The sequence below is a fragment of the Mauremys mutica genome, chromosome 1, assembly GCF_020497125.1.
Source record: "Mauremys mutica isolate MM-2020 ecotype Southern chromosome 1, ASM2049712v1, whole genome shotgun sequence".
NCBI lineage: Eukaryota > Metazoa > Chordata > Testudines > Geoemydidae > Mauremys > Mauremys mutica.
In genome coordinates, this window is record NC_059072.1 from 368,834,492 (window position 1) to 368,855,043 (window position 20,552).

General features: G+C 44.1%; 1 protein-coding gene across 1 annotated transcript; it reads right to left on the bottom strand.

The window, feature by feature from the left end:
- Window positions 1-7,133: 7,133 nt before the first annotated feature.
- On the bottom strand, window positions 7,134-8,081 carry LOC123373537 (olfactory receptor 52E4-like). The gene has a single exon (XM_045022523.1). It carries the CDS (start codon window positions 8,079-8,081, stop codon window positions 7,134-7,136), a length of 948 nt encoding a protein of 315 aa, XP_044878458.1.
- Between the last annotated feature and the right edge of the window lie 12,471 nt (window positions 8,082-20,552).

Below are 20,552 nucleotides of genomic sequence, written 5' to 3' on the forward strand. Positions count from 1 at the left end.
CAACACACAGTCAACCTCTGAAGCTCTTTGCCAGAGGATGTCGTGAAGGCCAAGACTATTACAACTTTCTTTAAAAAAACTGGATGAATTCATGGAGGATAGGTCCATCAATGACTATTAGCCAGGATGGGCAGGGATGATGACCCTAGCATCTGTTTGCTAGAAGATGGAAAAGGTTGATGGGGAATGGATCACTTGATAATTATCTGTTCTGTTCAGGCCCTCTGAAGCATCTGACATTGGCCACTGTTGCAAGACAGGATACTGGGCTAGATGGACCTTTGGTTTAACCCAACATGGCCGTTCCTAAGTTCACTGACAAAGGAAATGGTGTGCAGATATTGTGCTGTGTTGTGTTTACCTGAATCTGGGTATCTCTTCTGCTGTCTAAAGTAGAGAAATTGTTTTAGCAACCTGTAAATAGGGTTCCAGGGGGCCCTATTCTGTGACTGCTCAATTAGGGCAAACTGCAAAGAATGGGGCAGACAATCCCCCAAAGAGTGGTTATTCTAATACTTGGATTTACGAAGGCAGCAGCAAAACAGCTTTCCCAATGCTTTTCTGCTTACACAGAAGCCAAAACACAGGTCCCTTAAAGCCACCCATCCTTGGGCTTCCACCCAGACAGCCAGGTCAGGTATGATGATGAGTATTGAAAATCTTGTTCATCATATAATAAAGTTCTACCAATCCCAAAGGATTATACACAGCACCTCCCAGGTGAATGAATATTTCAGATAATACCCAAATACTCACTTAGAGACAATTCTTAAAAAGAGAGAGCATTGTTTCAAAGAGAATTATACATAGAGACATGATTAGAGTTTTTAAGTCAATTTCATAGTAGAGATGGCTGGCTTCAGAGTTCCACAGAGTTCTTTCCCAATTAGTCAAGAGATTATAGTCCAATGTTGAAATATTCATTTTCAAGTCAGTCTAAGGTATAATTGGAGACCAGAGTCTTGTGACTCAAGTTCCCCTGATGATGTTTAAGCAGAGCTGAGATTAAAAGCATCAGTTCCTGGGCAGCACAACAGTCCTTGGTTGAACAATAGGCTTTTGAAGTAACCTTCTATTTCCTAAACATCACTGGTAATTAACTACCTGGATTAACATAGGGTTATTGTCCATGAAACAGTTTATAGAGAGTTCACAAGAAACTTGAAAGAGACATATAGAAAATGATAGTATTGAACCCAAGTTCCATCTAATAATATTTCCTTTTCATTTCTGAATTAATCAAATACAGCTCTAGACACAAATCATTTGGTTACACTGTTAATCACTAAGAAGCTGTCTGTAAATGTAGACTACTAGGGTCACTAACTTCTTCCAGTTCTTTAATAACACAAGTCTACATTTCAAATCTCTGGCATATCTAAGATGGAATGGTCCTAATTACCAGTTACATACTTTCCTAACCTGTCTCTAAAGGGTGAATCTGAGTCAATAGCCTGCAATTTGTTTAACTCTTTCTGTCCATGTGTCAAACTGTAGGGGGAGACTTTGGCAAACCAGTAAAATGCCTGAAACCACTATAGCTTATTGTTAAAGACAGCCTAGTTAGCAAGCTTTTAAAAGCAAGTCTCAGCTTGACCAAGGCAGGAGGGGAGGGGGGTTTAGGGTGCCCCCAAAAAGGCAGCTTGACCCCGCGTCCTCCCTGATAAGAATTATGTTGAAGTTGCTGATACATGCATTTTAAAAGAGTAGGATGTACCCTCAGGAATGTCTATTGCCGTCTCAAGGCTGCAGGCTCTGGAAAGACCCACATCTGGTTAATCAATAATCAGAAGCAGCCTCTTGCTTGATCATTGAAACTGCTTACTTAACAAGGTTTCTTTACGGGACATGTTATTCTATTACTAATGTATAAATAAGGGGACTCGTTTGGGAACTCGTCCGGACTGGTCTCTCCCTCTGGATGCATCTTGTGTTCCCCAGCGGCAGATGGGCTGCCGCTGTATCACTCGAGAGCCTCACTCAGCTTTGGTAATTATCAAGGGTTGGGGGTGTTTTACTAATCTTGTTGCAGACGTGTGTACGTGCTTGAGACTAAGTAAAGTTTAGCTTTAAGTGAAAGCACTATTGTGTTGTCCTGTTTCTGCCAGCCATCTATTGGTCAGATGGCCGTGTCTCCCCTGATTTATTTCCTGACACCTCCTCGCACAGAGTAAAAGTTACCAACCGCTTTGCATTGAAAGAACCCCGGGTAACAACACAACCCCTTTTGCAAGGCCTGGGGCTGTTTGGTTTAGCGATCATGTGACCCGAAAAGGAGAAACTGGAACCAGCGTGCGCCTAAGGGGGAGCTCTGGGAAGGGCGGGCTGAAGCAATTGGAGAGTCTGGGAGAACCATGCCAAAGCTAGTCTCAGGGCCTTGGTGCTTGGCGGGCAGGTTTCAGCTCCCAGAGGGAGGCACTAGAACGGAAGCTGCACTGCGAGAGTGGGCCTGGAAACCCAGAGCCAGAGGCAGGGCCTGAACAGTGCTGTGACTCCAAATCACCATGGTCTTGTTTGTGGGCCCCAAACACGCTCGGCTGGGGAGTGTCCAGCTTCACGAGCTAGAGTGGGGCTGTGACAGCAAACCTGGAGCTGCTACACAGATGTGGACGGGGAGTGGGCTTGGCCAGGGAGGTGCCACACGATATTTTATTCACCCAAATGTGGCTTCTCTGCCATCTGTGTTTCCCCAAGTGCTCTTGTTCCAGAACTGATCCAGCCGGGCTTCCCTGAGGGAAATGTTCCTGGAACACACAGTGTCTGTTTGGGGTCAGGGAGAGAGTTTGTGTCTCCCTTGGAAAGTGCTCCCCAGAACAGCAGAGACAGGGAGTCCCCGTTCTAGTGGTTTTTTTCCCATCTCTCTACTAACCCCCCCACACACAAGTGTCTCTCCCTCTCTGTCACTTATAAGTCCCTGGCCATTACCAACCAGCAGCCTGCAGCTGTGGTACCCTATAGTCTAATTTACTTGCTTGCCTATATATCTTTTCTTATACGTTTCTTATTTTCTAATGGGTTTGGTTATTTATTTTATTAATAAGTTTACAGATTTATATTAGAGTATATTTCACCTGTAACACAAGGGACCTGCAGGCCACATCCTGTAAGTTGAGCTAAAGCAGGGAGCAGATATGAAAAGGTTTGGGGAAAAGTGCAGCCAGAATCTCTGCTGCAGTTGTGGAGGAGTTGGAATAGGGGCTGCAAGCTTGTGCATTGCAGAGAGGTGTGCGCCAGGGCCTGCCTCAGGACACAAAATGGGCAGGCATCTAAAATGGGGGCAAACGTGCCATGTACATGCCCGTGCTCATAGCTCAATGAAGGAGGCAAAGACCAATATCCCCAGTGGGCTGTGGGACCGGGATGGAGTACTTCATGGCCCACCGGGGTTCATCACCCTCTGAAGGTGGTACTAGGTCTTGCCACTTGGTATCAGGGCAACTGAGGAAGTGAAGCATTTGGAGCATGAGCATATAAAGTTTTCCATGGTGGAATTCAGAAGTGAACCAGCTGCAGGGTGTTCAGTTGGCTCAGGTTATGAAAGTTAGGGACTCATGGGGTGGGGGATTCATGGGCAGGAGCCAATTCCAGAATTCCAGCAGCACTGGGGTGAGGGGTGGGTGGGAAGCACCCTATTTTAGGACCTGTTCAAGGAAAATCAGAGCAGTAGGCAATAAGGTGGCCCCAGCTCTTGGAGTATGTGCAGAGGGGTCTGAAGGGTGAAGAGCCCCAGGTGAGCTCTGAGATGAGAGACGCCATCATGGCCACTAAATGGTGGGCGAGAACTGGGCCAGTCAAATGCTGGAGTAGTGGGCCCGGGCAAGATGGAAACAAAATACATATATACAGTCCAACCAGGACTAGCGCAACCGATTGACATCCATCTGGACATAGGTAAAGGTTGAAAATAGAAAGGAGCATAAACACTGCCAAATTAAGTGCAAAAATGTAATAAGAAAAGACAAAGAGGAGTTTGAAGAACGGCTAGCCAAAAACTCCAAAGGTAATAACAAAATGTTTTTTAAGTACATTAGAAGCAGAAAGCCTGCTAAACAACCAGTGGGGCCCCTTGATGATCAAGATACAAAAGGAGCGCTTAAAGACGATAAAGTCATTGTGGAGAAACTAAATGGATTCTTTGCTTCAGTCTTCACGGCTGAGGATGTCAGGGAGATTCCCAAATCTGAGCTGGCTTTTGTAGGTGACAAATCTGAGGAACTGTCACAGATTGAAGTGTCACTAGAGGAGGTTTTGGAATTAATTAACAAACAGAGGCTAGGGATACCATTCCTTACCTATCCTGGCTAATAGCCATTTATGGACTTAACCACCATGAATTTATCCAGTTCCCTTTTAAACGCTGTTATAGTCCTAGCCTTCACAACCTCCTCCAGCAAGGTGTTCCATAAGTTGACTGTGCGCTGTGTGAAGAAGAACTTCCCTTTATTTGTTTTACATCTGCTGCCCATTAATTTCATTTGGTGACCCCTAGTTCTTGTATTATGGGAATAAGTAAATAACTTTTCCTTATCCACTTTCTCCATGTAGCACATCGGACTCACCCCTGCGGTGCCTCCTGCTGGTTGTCCTCAGGAATTAGCTCTTTTTCCAGCCAGGAGCACCCTCTGCAGACTGGTGATCTGCCTGTCCTTCCCTGGACCCGGTGCCCTTTTACATGGGGTTCTGCCCCCGTCAGTAACCCCTTACTCTGAGGGTCTCCCCTCCCCAGGGGAACCCCCACCATCTATCCCCACCTTGCCTCAGTATCAGGATACTGCCAGTCATCTAGCCCCCACACCCTGGGGCAGGCTGCAGTATCAGCCTACTCATAGCTGGCAAGGAGAGTTTGGACCTGCTGCCTTGTCCTACCCCTTGGCTGCCCTCTGCAACCCCCAGTACCTGTTGGCCTTGTGCTAGGCCGCAGCCTGGGGCTTTCCAGGCTGGAGCTCACCAGACTATCCCCAGCCCTGCTTCACTCAGGTACCCTGTCTCTGGCTCCTCACAGCCAGGCCCTTCTCCCTCTACAGGCTGAGAGAGACTGCCTTGCTCCTGGTTTCCCTGGCATTCTTATAAGGCCCTGTTGCTCAGTTTGGGGCGTGGCCCCAGCTGCAGCCACTTCTTCAATCAGCTTAACTTTTACCATGCCCAGCCCCAGCCTTCTGCAGGGCTTTTCAAACCCCTTCCAGGCTGGAGTGGATTGTCACCCCGCTACACTCCACATCACTCATGATTTTATATACCTCTATCATATCACCCCTTAGTATCCTCTTTTCCAAGCTGAAGAGTCCTAGCCTTTTAAATCTCTCCTCATACGGGACCCGTTCCAAACCCCTAATCATTTTAGTTGCCCTTTTCTGAACCTTTTCTAGTGCCAGTATATCTTTTTTGAGATGAGGAGACCACATCTGTACACAGTATTCGAGATGTGGGTGTACCATGGATTTATATAAGGGCAATAATATATTCTCAGTCTTATTCTCTATCCCCTTTTTAATGATTCCTAACATCCTGTTTGCTGTTTTGACTGCCTCTGCACACTGCATGGACATCTTCAGAGAACTATCCACGATGACTCCAAGATCTTTTTCCTGACTTCTTGTAGCTAAATTAGCTCCCATCATCGTGTATGTATAGTTGGAGTTATTTTTTTCAACGTGCATTACTTTACATTTAGCCACATTACATTTCATTTGCCATTTTGTTGCCCAATCACTTAGTTTTGTGAGATCTTTTTGAAGTTTGTCAGTCTGCTTTCGTCTGAACTACCTTGAGCAGTTTAGTATCATCTGCAAACTTTGCCACCTCACTGTTTACCGCTTTCTCCAGATCATTTATGAATAAGTTGAATAGGATTGGTCCTAGGACTGACCCTTGGGGAACACCACTAGTTACCCCTCTCCATTCTGAGAATTTACCATTTATTCCTACCCTTTGTTCCCTGTCCTTTAACCAGTTCTCAATCCATGAAAGGACCTTCCCTTTTATCCCATGACAGCTTAATTTATGTAAGAGCCTTTGGTGAGAGACCTTGTCAAAGGCCTTCTGGAAATCTAAGTACATTATGTCCACTGAATCCCCCTTCTCCACATGTTTGTTGACCATTTTAAAGAACATTAATAGATTAGTAAGACATGATTTCCCTTTACAGAAACCATGTTGACTTTTACTCAACAGTTTATGTTTTTCTATGTGTCTGACAATTTTATTCTTAACTATTGTTTCAACTAATTTGCCCAGTACCGACGTTAGACTTACCAGTCTGTAATTGCCAGGATCACCTTTAGAGCCCTTTTTATATATTGGCGTTACATTAGCTATCTTCCAATCATTGGGTACAGAAGCTGATTTAAAGGACAGGTTACAAACCATAGTTAATAGTTCTGCAACTTCACATTTGAGTTCTTTCAGAACACTTGGGTGAATGCCATCTGGTCCCGGTGACTTGTTACTCTTAAGTTTATCAATTAATTCCAAACCTCCTCTAGTGACAGTTCAATCTGTGACAGATCTGTCACATATAAAGGACAGCTCGGGTTTGGGAATCTCCCTAACATCCTCAGCCATGAAGACTGAAGCAAAGAATGTATTTAGGTTCTCCACAATGACTTGATCGTCTTTAAGTGCTCCTTTTGTATCTTGATTGTCCAGGGGCCCCACTGGTTGTTTAGCAGACTTCCTGATTCTGATGTACTTAAAAAACATGTTTTTATTAAACTTTGAGTTTTTGGCTAGCCGTTCTTCAAACTCCTTTTTGGTTTTTCTTATTACATTTTGACACTTAATTTGGCAGTGTTTATGCTGCTTTCTATTTACCTCACTAGGATTTGACTTCCACTTTTGAAAAGATGCCTTTTCATCTCTCACTGCTTCTTTTACATGGTTGTTAAGTCACAATGGCTCTTTTTTTAGTTCTTTTACTGTTTTTTTTTATTTGGGGTATACAAGTGGCAACCCAGTGTATTGTACATAGACTGATTCCCCAGTTTATCACAGTGACACAGCAGAGTAAGGAGAGGGAAGGGTTTAATGTGTCTCTGTCTGTCCGGTAAGTGATTCAGAGAAGAGGCCCCAGCACCATGCACCACCCAGCTCTGCATGGAGCTCAGTCTGAGAGCCAGGGCACAAGGAGGAAACATTTAGGTCTTTTTATGAGTAAAGAGTTGGAGCAGCCTGCCCCGGATCTGTTTGGTCCTCACCCCATAAATGATGGGGTGCAGCACAGGGGGAAACAAGTGGTACACACTGGCAATGAGAATGAGGAAGTGAAGTGGCACATTGTGGCCAAACCGGTACATGAGGGAGGAGAATAAATCTGGGATGTACAAAGCTGAGATGGCACAAAGATGAGAGATGCAGGTCCCAAAAGTTTTAAGTCGGGCATCCTTTGTGGGAAGGCGGAAGATGGCCCGGAGGATCTTTGTATAGGACACGGCGATAAAAAACACATCCATTCCGATCACAGAGAGAAGATCAAATAGGCCATAGTAACTACTGATGTGGATGTCAGCGCAGGCCAGCTTCACCACAGATATATGCCCACAATAGAAGTTTGGGATGATGTTGGTTCTGCAATATGGCCACCGCCTCGCCAATAAGGGATAGGGTAATGCGAGTATGCCACTACGCAGTACCACCGCGAGGCCTATCTTGGCCACAACAGAGTTTGTCAGGATTGTGGAATATCTCAGAGGATTGCAGATGGCCACAAAGCGATCAAAAGCCATGGCCACTAGGATTCCAGACTCCATCCCTGAGAAAGAGTGAACAAAGTACATCTGGGTGAGGCAGGCACTGAAACTGATCTCTCTGGAATTGAACCAGAAGATGCTCAGCAGTTTGGGTAGGGTGGATGTGGACAGGACCAGGTCGCTGAAGGCCAGCATGCATAGGAAAAAGAACATGGGCCCATGGAGGCTGGGCTCCCTCTTCACGATGAACAGGATGGTGAAGTTCCCCAACACGGCTATGGTGTACATGGCACAGAATGGGATGGAGATCCAGATATGGGCTGCCTCTAGGCCAGGAATGCCCAGTAGGATAAATGTGGAAGGGTTGGTGAAGTCGGTTCTGTTAGAATCTGACATGGTGTAGGGGAGAAAGTGTCCAACTCTGAGGCATAAGGGTGTCTTCTGCATTTACCGTATGCCCCCGTGACTTTCTGTGTGTTCCCAGGATCCCGGGTGATTGTAACAGTAGAAATGCCTGAATGGAGAGACAACGTTAATATGAGACACTGCATGCAGTAGTGGAAGGCGTTCTCATGGGAGAAGCAGATTGATCTCTCTTCACACACTGAAAAATTACGTTTTCATTATTCAGAAAGAATAACTATGAGCAATGACCCTACTAAATCCAATTCCACATTTGTATTGTGCTCCCTGCATTAATAATTCCTACACTTTGTGGTGGGGGAACCTTAATAGGCACCAGCAGGAAACACAAGTGTGGATACTGGTTATCTATCATGGTTCTTTAATGCAATGAGAGCCAGGATAGGGAGTACATACCGAAGGGAGTTCCCCATTCATCCAGTTGCTCAAAATCAGACATGGGGGAAAAAAACCACAGAATTTTGCAAAGACATGTACTGAGAGAAACATCCCAACTAGAACATACCTGAGGGACAAAACCTGGACGCCATTGATAGCAGTTGAGGAGAAACACTACCTTGCAGTAATGGACAAAACAAAAGAATGTTCAGATCCCTAAGATATGGGATGGAGCATAACATGTTCGGGAATGTGTTCAATTTTAGTCACCCAGTCTCTATTAAGGATATAAAAGTCTGGGACGCTTTAGTTTATACAAGGGACAAAGAAGAGAGCATATGATATAGGAGAGGAAAATAAAAAAGGAATCTGATTTACATTTAAATGGGCAGTTCCCAATCAATACTATGTATAGACAGTGCTCCAGGAGGACTAATTACCTGAAGCTGAGGAAAATTGTCAGCAAAATTGATCGGGAGAAAAAATTTAGGCAGAAAAATATGAATGAATATTGGTAATTATTTGATAACGTTTTATTAGATATCAGAAAACTCACAATTCCAGAGTCAACAAAGTGAACAACTTTGGGTAAAAACTCAGTTTAGTGGTAAAGTGAAGGCAACAATTAGAGGGAGGGAAGCAATATGTTAAAAAGAGGAAAAAGGGAAAATAGCTGGCCAGCAATAAAAATCAGAAGTTAAGAAAATTGATAAGGAACGTTAAGACATCAGGGAAAACTCCATGTTTGCAGGGCTATGGATCACAAAAAGGAGTTTATTAAATATATTAAGGACATGAGAAATCCTTGGAAAGATTTATGTCAATTCCTGTGTTAAATGTAAAATATTTAAATATAAAAGGAAAGGTTTTTTTTAATAAAAGAATTGACAAGGTTAAGAAACAATGTAAGAGCGGGTATGGGATTAGGTTAAAAAGTCTAGAAATGGAAGTAATGCCAGTCACCAACAGGATTTATGCAAAACAGGTCTTGTCAAATAAACCTGATTTCATCCTTTTATGAGAGTACACATTGGTTGATCAAGGGAACACATTTGGTGGATCAAGAGAACAACACTGATGCAACAAACCTTGATTTCTCAAAGTCCTTTGATTTAGTAGTGGTAAATACTGAGTTGGTGAGTTTGAGCAGGGAATGGATTTTACCTCTGCATATGGGATTAGTGAAATAAACTGCATCCAGTTCTGGGGTCCACATTTGAAAAAAGATGTTGAAAATTTGGAGAGGGTGCAGATGTTGGCAGATCCAGACTGGATGTTTGTTTTTTTTTCTGGAAGATCTGCTTGAAGGGTTGTTTACACTTAAAATGCTACAGCCGTGCTGCCATAGTGCTTCAATATAGACACTACTTACACAGATGGAAGAGTTCTCCCCTCAACACAGGTAATCCCCAAGAGGTGGTAGCTAGGTCGATGGAAGAATTCATCTCATACTGTCTACACCAGGGCACAGATTATCCAATAAGATCTTGGAATGATTTGGAGAGAATTTTTTGTTCCAGAAGCTGGAGAAACCTACTTGGAGAGTAGCCGTGTTAGTCTGGATCTGTAAAAGCAGCAAAGAGTCCTGTGGAACCTTATAGACTAACAGACATTTTGGAGCATGAGCTTTTGTGGGTGAATACCATGCAAGTACATGCATCCGACCAAGTGGGTATTTACCCACGAAAGCTCTTGCTCCAAAACGTCTGTTAGCCTATAAGGTGCCACAGGACTCTTTGCTACTAGGAGAGAGGCTGTTCTAGACTTGATTTTGACATATAAGGAGGAACTGGTTGAGAATTTGAAAGTGGAAGGCAACTTGGGGGAAATGACCATGAAATGATAGAGTTTATGATTCTAAGGAATGGTAGGAGGGAGAACAGCAAAATAAAGACAATGGATTTCAGGAAGGCAGACTTGAGCAAACTCAGTGAGTTGGTAGGTAAGATCTCATTGGAAGCAAGTCTAAGGGGAAAAACAATAGAAGACAGGTATTTTTTTTCAGAGAGACATTAGTAAGGGCACAAGAGCAAACTATCCCACTGCATAGGGGCAAAATTAGAAAGGCCAAAGCACAAAAGATAATTAGAGATAAAAGGGTAACAAGAAAACATTCTACAAGCACCTTAGGAGCAAGAAGAAGACCATGTGGAAATGGCAGAGGTGTTTAATGACTTACTTGTTTTGGTTTTCACCAAGACAGTTGGGCACCCAACATAGAGAATGCCAGTGAAAATGGGGTAGGTTCAGATGCTAAAATAGGGAATGAACAAGTTAAAAATTACTTGGACAAGATAGATGTCTTGATGTCATGAGGGTAGAATGAAATACATCCTAGAATACTCTGAAGGAACTGACTGAGAAGGGATCTGAGCCATTAGTGATTATCTTTGAAAAGTGATGGGAGATACGAGAGATTCCAGAAGACTGGAAAAGAGAACATATAGTGCCTGTCTATAAAGAGGGAAATAAGGGTAACCCAGGCAATTACTGACCAGTCAGCTTCACTTCTGTACCAGTAAGATAATGGAGCAAATAATTAAGGAATCAATTTGCAAACGTCTAGAAGATAATGAAGTGATAAGTGACAGTCATCACGGATTCGTCAAGAAGAAAACATGTCAAAGCAACCTGATAGCTTTCTTTGACAGGGTAACAAGCCTTGCGCGTGTGGGGAAGCAGTAGATGTGGTATATTTAGATGTTAGTACAGCTTTAGATAGAGTCTGGCATGACCTTCTCATTAGGAAACCGGGGAAATACAACCTAGAGGGTTCTGAAGAAGTGGGTATTCACCCACGAAAGCTCATGCTGCAAAACGTCTGTTAGTCTATAAGGTGCCACAGGACTCTTTGCTGCTTCTAACCTAGAGGGAACTACTATAAGGTGGGTGCATAACTGGCTGGATAACCGCTCGCAGAGAGTAGTTATCAATGGTTCACAGTGATGCTGGAAGGGCATAAGAAGTGGGGTTCCGCAGGGATCAGTTTTGGGTCCGGTTCTTTTCAGTGTCTTCATTAACGATTTAGATCATGGCATAGAGAGTGCACTTATGTTTGCAGATAATAAAATTTGGGAGGGGTTAGAAATCTTTGAGATTCAGATAAACATTCAAAATGATCTGGAAAAACTGGAGAAAAGGATGATTAGGGGTCTTGAAAACATGACCTATGGAGGAAGAATGTTTAGCCTGAAAAGGAGAAGACTGAGGGGGGGGAATGATAATAGTTTTCAAATAGCTAAAAAATTTATGCAAAGAGGGAGAAAAAGTGCTCTCCTTAACCTCTGAGAGAAGACAAGAAGCAGTGGACTTAAATTGCAGCAAGGGAGGTATAGGTTGCACATTAGGAAAAATGTTTAAAAAAATGCAATGTTCGGTTATATTAGCAGAAATATAACATGCAATTCATGGTACGAGATAGTATTCCTCTACTCGGTGTGGGCTATGTCTCAATTGTATCCAAGTTTGCACACCAATTAACAGAAAGGATGTAGAGACTCTGGAAAGGATCCATAGACAAATAACAAATGTTATGCAAAGGATGGAATGAAAGCTGAATGAGCAAACCAAAGAAACTAATATGTTTACTTGGAAAAAGGGAGATTACTGAGGGACAGGATAGAGGTCTTCAAACACTTGAAATGCTGCCATAAAAAGGTGGAGGAAAGTTATTCTTTCTTACCACAGAGGGGCAGGACAAGAGGCAATGGGTTCAAATTCCAGCCTAGCAGATTTAAATTTAAATTTCAGGAAAATCTTCTGAACTTTTGCTACAGGAGGCCAATGGAACAGACTCCCAGGGAAGTCATGGAAGCTCCTTCTGTGGAGGTTTTTCAAAGACGTGTGAATAGTCATCAGTCTTAGATGACTAACACAAAACAAATCCTGCATCTTTTCAGGGGGATAGACTAACTGTCCTTTGCGTTCCCTTATAACCCCATGGCTCTATCATTCTATGATGTAAAATCCTAGTGTAGACCCGGTCTCAGTCACACACTCGTCTTTCGGCTCAATCCAGAGGTAACTGAGTGAAATTTAAGGGACCTGTGTTTTACAGGAGATCAGACTGGATGATCAAATGGTCCCTTCTGACCTTAAACCCTATAGATCTATTGATAAAGAAAGTAGATCAGGCATTTATATTTAATGTGTCTCATAACATGAACAAGGGAATATTTAGTTAAATTGAAGGTCTGAACATATAACATTGAGAAAAGGTAATTGCTACCATAATTCCTATTTGCCTGTAGAACTCCTTGCTACCAACATTACTGGAGCAAAGAGAATAGAAGAATGGGATTCACAAATGGATTGGCCATTGTACGTCGTGCCGGGGGCATCACCTTTAGTTAAGGCTGTCTGACACCTTCCATTAGAAGACCTCATTTCCAGTTGCTTATAAGTTTGCCAAATTTTTGGAGTTTGAACTGAAATATCACATATTGGGTGTCTGCTTTGAAAAAATGGGGTTTTTTGGTTTCTTTTTTTGAAGTTTCAGGCATAACAGTTCAGCCAAGTTCTCGAATGAAGCTGGGAGAAAAATGTGTTATCCATGTTGAAAAAATTTAATTATTTTTCTAGGGAGGATCCCTAGCACCGCCAAGCTTTCCATCAGATAAAAGTGAGGTAACAGCCCCGGTCCCTCTGCCACATTAATAGACAGATCCCTGAAGTGCAAGAGGAGGGGGTCTCAGCATCTGTGCATTAACACAGAGCTGGCTCCTGACATCTGTACTCACGTCTTGCTCTAAGGGGAGTTTTGCCTCACTGGGGCCTGAGTGAAGGTCGGGCCGTGGTCTCAGAATTTGGCCTTGTTTTGCACATCTACTAACATATTTCATCCTGAAGGATTCACTGTGCCACTGAAATGCACCACCTTGGGCTGGAGTCCATCAGGCAGGATGAGCGGTGATGCACAGAAATCAGTGACATTTTGGCCAGTGATTCTTTAGCAAACTCATCACTTATGGCAAGGGCCTTGGGATGTGTCATGGTTGTGCAGAGTGGAAAGGACACAGACTTATTCTCTATCCCACCACACCCATGTTGCAGAAGGACTGTCGATCTGGTGAGCTCCTCAGCAAGAGATGGTACCTGTGAATTACGAGATGGAAATGTCCTCTCTGGGAATCCCCCTCAGGTATCTGTGACCGACACCTCTCTGAATCCAGCATCTGCAACAGCATCCGACACCGAGAGCCAACACAGAGTGTGCACAGTTTATAATATAGCTCTGTGTAATCCCAAGGGGGGTCGATCAGACTCTAAAGGACATGGGAGCATCTGGATGCAAACAGGCTGTAGAGAAGCATGTCTCCACTTCTGTGATAATTATCCAGCTTTAGAAGTAAACAGTAATTAAGGGACCTTCCCAAAGGGAGATGAGAACTCTTGGGCTCTGTGCTGAGTCAGAGAGGAATTGGCTGCTCTGTACATTTGTGTGCATATATTTAAAAATTATAGTTCATGAGAAAGAAAATTAGGGATAATGCCTAACTCTCCAGAGGATCTGATCTCCTGTAAATTCTCAGGATAGATGGGTAGATAGTAGACAGAGAGATCTGGAGAAAGTTGACTAAGAAGAGACACAAGCACTTACAGCAAATACATGGGGCTTTCACTAAGGGATCAGAGATCAGTACTTCTCATCAGTAACTATCATCATACTGTGCAGCACCTTTAATTGAGAGATCTTCAAAACTTAGTAAAGGAATGTTATTATGAACCATCCCCATTTCACTGAGCAGTAAACTGAGGCACGGGGAGACATGACTTGTGCAAGGTCACACAGACACGGACTGACAGAACCCAAGTGTCCTGACTTCCCTTCCATATCCACGGTCTCTCAGTAAGTGACCACATGAAAACAGGGAAATGGACTCCCAGTCTTGCAGGACCTGTTCACTGGGGAAGTGGGGGAAAGGAATTCCATGGGTTGCAACATGGAGCTGGGGACCGCCGAACTCTCTGGCAAACCAATGTGGGCCCCCTCTCACATTGTCAAGTATCAGAGGAGTAGCCGTGTTAGTCTGGATGTGTAAAGGAGCAGAGAGTCCTGTGGCACCTTATAGATTAACACACGTATTGGAGCATGAGATTTCGTGGGTGAATCCCCACTTCGTTGGATGCACGAAAGCTCATGCTCCAATTCATCTGTTAGTCTATAAGGTGCCACAGGACTCTCTGCTGTTCTCACACTGTGAGGCTGTGACAAGCTGTAAACCTCCCCAGGTCTTGCGCTTACACAGCCACACACAGACAGGGATACACCCAGCTGCCGTTACATGAAACTACAGTAGAGAGGCTCCAGGCCCCCCCCCTCCCCACAGTTCCCCAGCCTAGGACCCAAGAGCTGTACCGTCTTGCCTTGGGCAAAAGCCTGACCAATGTCAGTTTATTTCCCGATCTGCCCCTCCCTCAATGTGGAGAAGACAATGCACCAGCCTGAGCAGATTTCCCTTGTATGTTTCAAACAACATCCTGTAGTAAGGAAAACAATATGAACCAGATTTATTAATTACAGAAAGATTGGTTGTTTACGTGATTATAATTAATAGGGTAAAGAACAAAGTTGAAATCTGGGAAATAAACAACATCACAAACTAAGTTCTCAACACTAGACAGGCTTTGAATCAAACAGTGTGTCATGCTGATGGTACAAACAATCCACCAATCTTCCATGCACAGGCTAGAAATCCCTTCAGCCTGGGACCACAGCCCCAGTTCAGTCCCAGATTCTAACATCTTTCGTATTGAGTTGTGTGGAGAGTGAGGCCAAGTGATGTTGTCGCTTCCACATTTTATAGCTTATGACATGCAGAGGGAGTTTCATTATTCCAAGCAAAAGCCCCCAGCACAGTTACTGGAAAAGAACAGACACAAGATGGAGTCCAGTGTCACATCATAATCATATCACCAAGGTAAATATGGGGGTGCCAGGATGTTGCTTTGGGGCACAGAATGTCATATCTCCCCCCTTAGTTTACTGCAGGGGTGTGTGATGGGTTGGATCCCAGAACCCCCCTTGGGAGCTGCCACCTGATCTGCCAAGACTACTTCTGCCCCTGCCTTCCCTGCCAGCTTGGGACTCCAGCACCCGGTCTTGCTGAGCCAGACACGCCCGTCTGCTCCAACACAGACCCAGGGTCTGAAGTACTCGCCCCAAAGCTGCAAACTTGACTGAAAGCAGCTCACAGAAGTGTTCCTGTCTTTAACACTCAGATGCCCAACTCCCAATGGGGTCTAAACCCAAATAAATCTGTTTTACCCTGTATAAAGCTTATGCAGGGTAAACTCATAAGTTGTTCATCATCTATAACACTGACAGAGAGAGATGCACAGCCGTTTCCACACCCTCCCTCCAGGTATTAATACATATTCTGGGTTAATTAATAAGTAAAAAGTAATTTTATTAAATACAGAAAGTGGGATTTAAGTGCTTCCAAGTAGTGAGAGACAGAACAAAGTGAATTACCAAGTAAAATAAAATAAAACACGCCAGTCTATGTCTAATCCAACTGAATAGAGATCAATTCCTCACCAGTTCCAGAATGCTCCTTTTACAGAATAATCTCCTTTTAGTCAGGGGCCAGCAATCACTCCCACCCCTTGCAGTCACTGTCCTTTGTTCCAGGTTCTTTCAGGTATCTTTGGGGGTGGAGAGGCTCTCTCTTTAGCCAGCTGAAGACAAAATGGTGAGGTCTCCCCTGAGCTTAAATAGACTTTCTCTTGTGGGTGAATACATCCTCCTCTCTCCTATTCAAAGACCAGCTCCAAGATGGAGTTCTGGAGTCACCTGAGCGAGTCACATGTCCATGCATGACTGAGTTCCTTACCAGCCAAGCCACATTCCTGGGAAAGCCCAGATGTGGATTGGTGTCCCCGAGTTCATTGTTGGCTTCAGTGTTTCTTGATGGGGCACTTACCGAGAATAGTCTTTTCTCAGGAACCCGACCAACTGCTTCCCTACAGCCTACTTAGAATCAAACAAGTATGCAGCCAATATTCATAACTGTCATAGGTTTCAACCCCACTCTGAACCTTAGAGTATAGATGTGGGGACCTGCATGTGGACCTCCTAAGCTTAATTACCAGCTTAGATCAATAGGCTGTCACCACTCCCAAGGACTAACTCCCTTCCCTAGATAGTCTTGAGAGACTCCTTCACCAGTTTCCTGGTGAACACCGATCTAACCCTTTGGATCTTATTACAAAGAGAATTTAACCATCCCCCTTCCTTTCCCCCACCAATTCCTGGTGAGTCCAGATCCAATCCCCTTGGATCTTAACAACAGGGAAAAATCAATCAGGTTCTTAAAAAGAAGGCTTTTAATTAAAGAAAAGAAAGGTAAAAGAAAAAAACCTCTGGGAGACAGCATACAAGCTGATCTCATGGACAACAGATTTAAAACACAGGATGTTCCCCTGGGCAAAAACCTTAGTACACACAAGAATACCCAATATGATTATTCCCCTAATGCCAAGACAAGTTACAAAAAGAAAATAAACATAAACCTATTTATTCTTTTCTAAACTTACTACTCTGATAAGAGGCTGGTTCCTCGATCTTTTCCACTCCGGCTGAAACTGACTCTAAAGAAAGGAAACTTCCCTCCTTCCTTTTGAAACATCTTGTCCCCTCATTGGTTCCTCTGGTCAGGTGTCAGCTAGGCTAGGTGAACTTGTTAACCCTTTACAGGTAAAAGAGACATTAACACTTAACTGTCTGTTTATGACAGGCCTCTATTATGGTGTCTTTGAAAACTGTCCATGCAGCTTGCAGGGATTTAACTCTAGTCACTGTACGTTTGAATTTCTGCTTAACTAACATCCTCATTTTTGCATAGTTCCCCCTTTTGAAATTAAATGCCACAGTGTTGGGCTGTTGAGATGTTCTTCCCACCACAGGAATGTTAAATGTTATTATGTTATGGTCACTATTTCCAAGCAGTCCTGTTATAGTGTCCCATTGACTGTCCCCACTCCACCAGGTTTCAGTGATGCCTATTATATCAATATCCTCATTTATCACAAGGCACTCTAGTTCACCCATCTTCTTATTTAGACTTCTAGCATTTGTGTACAAGCACTTGAAAAACCCGTCTCTGTATTTTGTTTGTCGTTTTCTGATGTGTCAGATTCTTTTTTATGTAAATATTTCCCGTCTGATCTGGCCCATAGTTTATCCTCTTCCATCCTCTCCTCTTGACTAGAACCTACACAATCTCTATCAATATACTCTCCTCTAAGAGAAGTCTATGTCGTATCCATGTCCTCCGCTGCAGCCGTTGGCTTTCCCCCTCATCTCTTAGTTTAAAAACTGCTCTGCAACTTTTTTATTGTTAAGTGCCAGTAGTCTGGATCCACTTTGGTTTAGGTGGAGCCCATCTTTCCTGTACAGGCTCCCCCTATCTCAAAAGTTTACCCAGACTTTCTCTTGTGGGTGTAGATTCCCTCTTCTCTCCTATGCAAAGTCCAGCTCCAAGATGGAGTATTGGAGTCATCTGGGCGAGTCACATGTCCATGCATGACTGAGTTCTTTACCAACCAAGCCACATACCTGGGAAAGCCCAGATGTGGATTGGTGTTTCCGAGTTCATTGTTGGCTTCAGTGTTTCTTGATGGGGCACTTAACGAGAATAGTCTTTTCTCAGGAAACCGACCAACTGCTTCCCTACAGCCTACTTAGAATCAAACAAGTATGCAGCCAATATTCATAACCATGAATACAAAAATGACACATGCATACAAATAGGATTAATAGATTCAGCAGATCATGACCTTTACAGAGATACATTACATGGAATATGTAGCATAAAACCCATTCTAGTTATGTTATATATATATATTTCTTCAAACAACACACAGTCAACCTGTGAAGCTCCTTGACAGAGGATGGTGTGAATAGGAGCGGCTCTAGACATTTCGCCGCCCCAAGCAGGGTGGCATGCCACGGGAGGTGCTCTGCCGGTCGCTGGTCCCGCGGCTCCGGTGGACCTCCCGCAGGCGTGCCTGCGGAGGGTGTGCTGGTCCCGCGCGGCCACCGAAGCCTCACGAGACCAGAGGACCCTCCGCAGGCACGCCTGAGGGAGGTCCACCAGAGCCATGGGACCAGTGGATCCTCTGCAGGCATGCCTGTGGGAGGTCCACCGGAGCCGCCTGCTGCCCTCCCGGCGACCGGCAGAGCGCCCCCCACGGCATGCCGCCCCAAGCATGCGCTTGGCGTGCTGGGGTCTGGAGCCACCCCTGGGTGTGAAGGCCAAGACTATTACAGCTTTCAAGAAGAACTAGAAGAATTCATGGAGGACAGGGTCCATCAATGACTATTAGCCAGGATGGGCAGGGATGATGTCCCTAGCCTCTGTTTGCTGAAAGCTGGGAAAGGTTAATGGGGAATGGATCAGTTGAGAATTATCTGTTCTGTTCATTCCCTCTGAAGCATCTGAAGTAGGGGAATTGTTTTAGCAACCTGTAAATGGGGTTCCAGGGGGCCCCATTCTGAGACTGCTCAATTAGGGCAAACTGCAAAGAATGGGGCAGACAATCCCCCAAATGTGTGGTTATAATAATAGTTGGATTTACGAAGGCAGCAGCAAAACAGCTTTCACAATGTTTTACTGCTTACACAGAAGCCAAAACACAATTCCCTTAAAGCCACCCAGCCTTGGGCTTCTGACCAGACAGCCAATTCAAGTATGATTATGATTATTGAAAATCTTGCTCATCATATAATGAAGTTCTACCAATCCCAAAGGATTTTAAACAGCACCTCCCAGGTGAATGATTATTTCAGATTTTACTCAATCACTTACAGCCAATTCTTATTAACTAAACTAAGATTTATGAAAAAAGAGAGAGTATTGGTTAAAAGATAATTAGACACAGAGACATGATTAGAGTTTCTAAGTCAATTTCATAGTAGCGATGGCTGGCCTCAGAGTTCCACAGAGTTCTTTCAGAATTAGTCAAGAGATTATAGCCCAATGTTAAAATATTCATTATCAGGACGATCCAGGATATAACTGGAGACCAGAGTCTTGTGACTCAAGCTTCCCCTGCTGATGCTTAAGCAGATCTGAGATCATTAGGATCAGATTCCAAGAGCCCTTTATACAGTTCCTGGGCAGCACAACAGTCCTTGGGTGAACAATACACTTTTGAAGTAACCTTCTATTTCCTGAACATCACTGGTTATTAACTACCTGGATTGACATAAGGTTATTATCCATTAAGCAGTGTATAGAGTATTCACAAGAAACTTTAAAGAGACATAATGAAAATGAGATTATTGCACCCAAGATTCATCTAATAATATTTCCTTTTCATCTCTGAATTAACGGAATACAGCTCTAGACAGAAATCCTTTGCTTACACTGTTAACCTCTAACAAGCTCTCAGTACATTTAGACTACTAGAGTCACTAACTTCTTCCAGTTCTTTAATAATACAAGTCTACATAGCAAAGCCCTAGCCTACTTAAGGTGGAATGGCCCTAATAACATTTACATACTTTTCTAACCTGACCCAGAGTCACCCTTTAGAACAATAGCCTGCAAGTTGCTTAACTCTTTCTGGCCATGTGTCACACAACCCCTTTTGCAAGGCCTGGGGCTGTTTGGTTTAGTGGGGTTCATCACCCTCTGAAGGTGGTACTAGGTCTTGCCACTTGGTATCAGGTCATCTGAGGAAGTGAAGCGTTTGGAGCATGAGCATGTAAAGTTTTTTCCTTCAGAAGTGAACCAGCTGCAGGGTGTTCAGCTGGCTCCGATTATGAAAGGGAAATAACTGGGGAGACTCATGGGACAGGAGCCCAATCAAGAATTCCAGAGGCACTGGGGTGAGCGGTTGGTGGGGATCACCCTCTTCTAGGACCCAATCAAGGAAAACCCGAGCAGTAGGCAATAAGGTGGTCCCACCATAGGCGGCAGGTTATATACATTTGCAGTGCTCGGGCTGGGGGTCCTGCTTCAGCAATATTTGGAGCTGGGTCTCTCCCCCGGCCCTCCCTGGATCAGGCCCCGGCCCCCGCGGGTCTCCCCGCCCCCGCCCTGCCTGGAGCAGGTCCCA